This window comes from Diaphorina citri, unplaced genomic scaffold (genome assembly GCF_000475195.1).
Source record: "Diaphorina citri unplaced genomic scaffold, Diaci psyllid genome assembly version 1.1 scaffold2551, whole genome shotgun sequence".
NCBI lineage: Eukaryota > Metazoa > Arthropoda > Insecta > Hemiptera > Psyllidae > Diaphorina > Diaphorina citri.
Window position 1 is genome coordinate 31188 of NW_007379971.1, and position 7754 is coordinate 38941.

Genomic DNA, 7754 nt, shown 5'->3' on the forward strand with positions numbered 1-7754 from the left:
AATATTAATAATAACTTTGCCAACACAGGTTTTGGCCCTAAAAAAAAAAAAAATAGTCCTTTGGGCCGGATTAATCAGAAAAATTGGTCCTTTGGGCCAGATTGATAATAATTACCTTGCCAAACAGATCCTGAATGAGGGGGGCGTGGCCTGTACGGAACAGATGAATCAGGAATTGGTCCTTTGGGCTGGATGAATATTAATAATAACTTTGCCAACACAGGTTTTGGCCCTTAAAAAATAGTCCTTTGGGCCGGATTAATCATAAAAATTGGTCCTTTGGGCCAGATTGATAATAATTACCTTGCCAAACAGATCCTGAATGAGGGGGGCGTGGCCTGTACGGAACAGATGTCGGGACAGGGCGTGTATACAGTAGATCAGGCGCGGCATGTTCTTTGACTCGTAGATGTCAACGGTCTCCGGAAGAAATGTCTAGGAGGCAGACAAGGGTTAAATGAGTGGCGGGACAAGCAAGGGTTAATGGGGGAAATTTATCTTTATAATAAGAAATTCAATGAAATTAAGCTGATAAGAACAGATACTACACTTTGATCTTAGCCAAAAGGCCGAGAAGCGATGGCGTAGTGGTCAGCTCCCATGGCGTAGTGGTCACTGCACTCGCCTTGCACGCGAGAGACCCGGGTTCGATTCCCGGCGGGGTCAAGAAAATTGTATGCTTTATAATAAGAAATTCAATGAAATAAATCACACAGAAGAAAACTGTTCCTCAAAAGTAGTCAAAAGGTATAGGAACAAAAGAAAGATGTTTTTACTTACATTAACCATTATTATTATTATTTTTATTTATTTAATTATTTTTTTTATTTAATATACCTTATTTATACTGTCGGCTAAGACTAAAAAGTCCCATTATGCCAACAGTTTAAACAGGCCTCATTTATTGGTGATCTATTTTTCTTCTTCTTATTTTCTAGGCTCGATTTTTTTACTTTCTGTTACTACAGTATAGCGGAGCTATACTAGTATTTTCACCTTGAGTCAAGACCACTACATCACCAAGACACTTACTTTCTCTCGTATGGCATCGTTAAGGGATTTCAAGCTATCCATTTTCACCTTGAGTCAAGACCACTACATCACCAAGACACTTACTTTCTCTCGTATGGCATCGTTAAGGGATTTCAAGCTATCCATTTTTCACCTTGAGTCAAGACCACTAGGTACATCACCAAGACACTTACTTTCTCTCGTATGGCATCGTTAAGGGATTTCAAGCTATCCATTTTCCCTTCCTGTGGTGACGGCGACATCAAAGCATTCAACTTCTGGAAACTGGGCAGCGGCACCTTGTACTCGTCCAGCCGATCCTTCATTGTATCTATATCCGACTCACTGAACTCCACCTGTGAATGAAAAATAATAATAATAATAATAATAAATAAATAAATAAATAAAAATCAAATATGTAAAAATGAAAGATAAATTAAATAGCATAAAAAACAGAAAACTTGAAACTTCAAAAATTTAAAAAGAAGAAAACCGGTAAAAAATTCAACAGATGACGAAAATGCTCACTGCGCATGCGCCGGCTATCAGTCATCAGTGTTGCCAGATGACAGTGACAAAACAATCGTACATTGCGGGAATGCTGGAATTACCGTACGAACATTGCTGGATTACCGTACCTGTATATCCGCATCCGGTAATCCGGATTCCGGTATCCGGTCCGGTAGGATACGTGAATTCCATTTTTTTTTGCATCCTGCATGTAGATTTCGCGATGTTCGGAGAGTAAACAAAAAGTTCATGTAAAAAAAAAAAAATTCCATGAATTTATTTCTATTTTTATTTATCTCAAACCTTTTTTTATCAGTAAAAAAGGCATGAAATTCCCATTTTATCGAAATACAATTTAAAAAAAGGCCATTGAACTAATCCTCTTGGAATCGAAGCCAGAAACTGGTGAAGGACGTCGTTTTTATTTCTTCGAACGGTGCTCAGAAGTAAGTGGTGGTAGGGGATTAAACATTAAAATCACGTTCATTTAAATGGGACCCATAAAAAACCTAGCAGTAATCTACTTTTTATTCAAATTAACGAAAAATTTCAACCATTCGAAAGTAAATTGTCATACGCGGCACTTTTTCAAAGTGATGGTTTTGAAGCTGCAATATTTCTACATTCAGTTTTGCTTTCACGTTGGTGTTTCTAGTTTTCCGAGTAATGCTTTCTCTCCGCCTGCATCCTGCATGTAGATTTCGCGATGTTCGGAAAGTAAACAAAAAGTTCATGTAAAAAAAAAAAATTCCATGAATTTATTTTTATTTATCTCAAACCTTTTTTTATCAGTAAAAAAGGCATGAAATTCCCATTTTATCGAAATACAATTTAAAAAAAAGGCCATTGAACTAATCCTCTTGGAATCGAAGCCAGAAACTGGTGAAGGACGTCGTTTTCATTTCTTCGAACGGTGCTCAGAAGTAAGTGGTGGTAGGGGATTAAACATTAAAATCACGTTCATTCAAATGGGACCCATAAAAAAACCCTAGCAGTAATCTACTTTTTTTCAAATTAACGAAAAATTTCAACCATTCGAAAGTAAATTGTCATACGCGGCACTTTTTTAAAGTGATGGTTTTGAAGCTGCAATATTTCTACATTCAGTTTTGCTTTCACGTTGGTGTTTCTAGTTTTCCGAGTAATGCTTTCTCTCCCGTTGGGTGTCAAGAGTGAAGAAGTGTTTTATGAACACTGACTTGTTTACTGTGTCCAGTGTAATGGTTCATCTTGCCTTGGACATTGTCAGCTAGTATTTTGTCACAGAATGTGTTGAATCATTTCTCAAATATTTGCGTTGTTTATGTACTTGTCATACTGGGAAAGTAAAAATACTGCCTGTGTATTTGGTACACTTATGCATGTGTCCCCCCCCACCTCATTCAGTTAATTTATTAAATAAAAATTGCAATTTTGTTTTCCCCCAGGCAGTATCTGAGCTACGGGAAAATGAGAAAAGGATGTTGGAAACATTAAGTTCCCTTCATGTTCCTGTCTTCACCTAGTCTCTTTCCTCCAGGATTTGTGCTCTTTGGGCATGTCTGACCTATTTTCTCCTTTTTTTTTTAATCCTCTCCATCAGTTAGCTGTGTATGTGACAGCATCTCAGTTTTCTCAGCAACCTGCACCTTAAAATTAAATTAAAATTTATTCTGATTTACTTAGAAAAATCCAGTATTTGAGATTTTATTGTAGTTTCTGTTGTTCTCTTGTCTTTGATTTTCAGGTGCCGTCTCCGTTTCGGAGGTTGGCTAACATCATGGTTATCATGACTTTAGAGACTGCGGCTCTCAACAGCAAGCAGTATAAATAAGCACTATTATTATTAGCTACCTACTCACATGTCCTCACGAGGCCAAGTCCACCTCGAACTCTAAGCACAGGGCCAAAAAAAAAAACTCGGTCCCACCGGGAATAGAACCCGGACCTCCTGCATGCAAGCCTAGTGTGATACCCACTCGGCCAAGGAGGTTGCATGAAATAATAATAAAAACACCTTAGGTAGATCCGTTGCGGTGACCGCTTTGATGAAATAGTTAATGTTATCCGTATGCCGAAATCTCAGGCCCACTCTGTTGTACACGGCAAAGTCTGCATCATAGATCTTGCTCTCGGGAACCATCTCCGGGTCAAGATAGTGACCGAGTTTGGCTAGCACGATCCCATTTCGTAGGTTGCTCTCGAGTTCTGTGCTGGGGGGCAAGGTCTCTTTGATACAGGATTCGATCCATCTGAAAAAAGATTTTTTTTTTTCTTTTTGTATTAGAATATGCCAGTAATTATTCAGAAGCCATGACAATGGAAAAGAAAACTCTTTTTTTTGTGTTCTACCTAACCCTATAATAACACTGGTCACTGCTCATTTGTGAAAGCTCCTTTTTGTAGCAATTTACATTGACATGAATTCTGAGCATCTTTACCCCTGCAGACTAACCAAGGTCTTATATATTTCAACATATTCTGGGGAACACATTTTACATGTATGGTATGTATAATTGTTGTATATGTATAAGAACACCTTGGTTCAACCAGTCTAATATTGTCATGTACTGAACTGTTTAGTATGCGAGGCAAGTGAGACATACTGCCTGTGAGACATTGAACAGTTGGTTTTTTGGCAGTAACAATGAATGTCATCATATACCTAAAGTCCTACATGGTCAAGTGGGTTTCTATTGGTTTTTATCATTATTAGTATAATTTTCATTATGATTGAATGAGATATTCCGCTGACTTCTATGTAGGTGGGCAGGGAATTGGGGGTGACAAAAATAGAAACACCTCACTTGCCATTTCACTTCCACTTATTTCCAATTTTCATTATGATTGAATGAGATATTCTGCTGACTTCTATGTAGGTGGGCAGGGAATTGGGGGTGACAAAAATACAAACACCTCACTTGCCATTTCACTTCCAATGCTCTATAGGTACCTACTTATTTCCTTACTTGTGAGTTTTAGAGCACAAGTCAAAAGAGTAATTTAAAGTCCTCCATTGGAATTAGAACTAGGTAGCCTGGAAAAGAAAGTGGGCTAAATACAAACACTTAACTCCTCCCTTTGCTTCTCAAGTAAATAAAAATGAAATCCATCTCAAGACAGGGCTGTATTACGGGGCTGAGGGGGCTCAGAACCCCCCACCCAAAGTTTTAGTCAAAGAAGTAATTAAAGTCCTCCATTGGAGTTAAAACTAGGTAGCCTGGAAAAGAAAGTGGGCTAAATACAAACATTTAACTCCTGTCTTTGCTTCTCAAGTAAATAAAAATGAAATCCATCTCAAGACAGGGCTGTATTACGGGGCTGAGGGGGCTCAGAACCCCCCACCCAAACTCATCTTTTTCTCTCTTTCTCAGCAGTAGGCTACTACCTTTATTGTAGTCAAATTATCAAACAATGTTGAGTGCAAAAGTCCTTACCCAGCTGAGATTGAACCAACAGCCTCTTGAAAATGAGGTGAGTGCCTTGATCATACCACCACAGCAGGTGTATTTACTCCCTTTAGGTGTGTCCACACTGCCTCAACATAGTTTGACATACCTTTACAATAGGTACTTGTAATATAAATGCGCATAGCGACAGGTGCCAGCATGGTAGGTAAACAATGTTAACATTGGATGTTAGGATTATTGAGTTATTTGGAAACTCCTATTTTGCTGCAGTGAGTAAATAGAATAGAATATATCTTGTTTATACTACCAGCATAGGACTGAAAAATCCCTTTACTCTCACAGTCTATACAAGGTCTTATATATTTGATTGGTAATAACATGTAGAATATACCTTGTTTATACTACCAGCATAGGACTGAAAAATCCCTTTACTCTCACAGTCTATACAAGGTCTTATATATTTGATTGGTAATAACATGAACTCCTATTTTGCTGCAGTGAGTAAATAGAATAGAATATATCTTGTTTATACTACCACCATAGGACTGAAAAATCCCTTTACTCTCGCAGTCTATACAAGGTCTTATATATTTGATTGGTAATAACATGACAAGACAAAGAAACGACTTTTATTTGTTCACTTATGGACATGGAAATGGATTGCAAAGGAGGCACTCAGTAATGTTGTGATATCTACAAAAGTTGTGAAAAAGCTCTGCTTTAATAAAAAGAATTTTGAGATTTGATGGATTGATTTGATCGTTTTTATTAATTTTTTCAGTCGAGCAGCAGTGGAAGCTGTAATCAACAGTGGTAAGACATGCGTTCTGGACATCGAAGTACAGGTAAACCTCTTTCACTTTATCTTTCTCCATCCGTGGCACAAGCAGGGCCGGCCCCCCGCCTCGAGCTTCATCATTAGTTATATTCATCTCAAAGTTCCGAGATGTCCAGTTTTGGCACCGCTAAAAAGAATTGTCCCCTTTTGGAACTGGCCTACTGAACTCTTCTCAAGGTGGGTTTACAGTGTTTACACGCTCAAGCCATTTGTACAAAAGCTTCATTTTTCTCCTTTACTGTGGTTCAGAATCTGAAAATTTGGAGCCTGGCCTATGTTAAAAAAAACACCCCCCCCCTTAAATACGGCCCTGCTTTTCAGGAACTCGTGTTCATAAACAGGTATTTTGCACACAGTAGAACCTCGATTATTTCAACTAATTGGGACCGAGGGTAGTTGAAATGATCCAAAGTTGAAATATAAGACAATGGAAAAAGGGGGCAAAATTTAGGCACAAAAGCACAAAATAGGGAATGAATACCCTGTCGAATCCTTTGAAAGCTAGAAAACAATGCCGATTTTGGGGTTGAAATAATAGAGAGTTGAAATAATGGAGCTTGAAATAATCGAGGTTCTACTGTATTTCAGTTCTTTAATTTTTTCCCGGAACTCGTGTTCATAAACAGGTATTTTGCATACAGTAGAACCTCGATTATTTCAACTAATTGGGACCAAGGGTAGTTGAAATAATCCAAAGTTGAAATATAAGACAATGGAAAAAGGGGGCAAAATTTAGGCACAAAAGCACAAAATAGGGAATGAATATCCTGTCGAATCCTTTGAAAACTAGAAAATAATGCCTATTTTGGGGTTGAAATAATAGAGAGTTGAAATAATGGAGCTTGAAATAATCGAGGTTCTACTGTATTTCAGTTCTTTAATTTTTTCCCTTACAGGGTGTACAACAGGTGAAGCGGGCGGGGGGCGCGATGGCGGGCGCCGTGTACGTGTTCGTGAAGCCATCCAGTATAGACACTATTCTATTATCTAAATCTGAAAATAACTTCATTTTGAAATAAAAACCATCGGCAGGACACTCGGAAAACCTTCTCCAGGGACCTCCTCGCGAGTGTATACATATTGGTTTTTATTGCAAAATGAAGTTTGTATATAGAAATAATGGAGGTTGAAACAATCGAGGTTCTACTGTATTTTATTTTTTCCCTTCTTACAGGGTGTACAACAGGTGAAGCGGGCGGGGGGCGCGATGGCGGGCGCCGTGTACGTGTTCGTGAAGCCACCCAGTATAGAAGAACTTGAGACGAGGCTGCGGGGCCGTGGTACCGAAACCGAGGACTCTTTAAGGAGGCGTCTTGACTTGGCACGACGCGACATGAGCTATGGTAAGGACTCCTTAAGGAGCTATGGTATTATAAGTGAACTGGCATTTTTTTTAGAATATAACAGCGCCGCAGGCGAAATTTTTGAACATTTTGGTCTAAAATCTTCAGAAATTCAGTCTCATCGAAATCCTAATCTTCAGCTCCGCAGGAGAATTTTTTTAAAAAAGCATTAGCCTGAAGTTTGTCATTATAGAGTCTACACATTCAACATATCCTGGGGGGGAAGAAGGTTAACACAAAAAAGGGGGAAATGAGCAGCGCCGCAGGCGAAATTTTTGGAAATGGTGAGCTACAGTTTATAGAAACCAGAATTAACGAAATTGAAATTTTTATGGCCACAGGCGAAAATTTTGGTCTCTAATTTTAAAAAACTGGTTATCAAAAACACAAAATTTGGCGCCGCAGGCGAATTTTTTGAAGATTTTGGTCTACAATAGTAAGAGAAGCAGACTTGTCAAAGGTGTAATCTTCAGGGCCGCGGGCGAACCTTTCAGTAAGTATGTAACCTGTCATGTGTCAGTTTTTTTATGTAATTAAATACGTGTAAAAGACGAGTATAGTTATTTCCCCCAATACATTTCTACAGAACACAAAATGACAGCGCCGCAGGCGAAATTTTTCGAGAAAATTTAAGTAGCTCCTTCAAGGTTGCATACTTTTTTT

The 7754-nt window shown here is 38.5% G+C and overlaps 1 protein-coding gene and 1 pseudogene across 1 annotated transcript in view; both read right to left on the minus strand.

Annotated features, from left to right (window-relative positions):
* Window positions 1-7754, minus strand: part of LOC103519130 (ras GTPase-activating-like protein IQGAP1) — a gene marked incomplete at its 3' end in the record, with an annotated part of 40854 nt that overhangs the window by 31183 nt on the left and 1917 nt on the right. The window contains exons 2-3 of the mRNA XM_026830731.1: window positions 3518-3752; window positions 304-435 (exon numbers count right to left, since the gene is read on the minus strand). Of these exons, the coding sequence (XP_026686532.1) occupies window positions 304-435; window positions 3518-3752 (367 nt within the window). The remainder of the gene's footprint in view (window positions 1-303; window positions 436-3517; window positions 3753-7754) is intronic.
* LOC113471513 lies at window positions 476-581 on the minus strand (annotated as a pseudogene).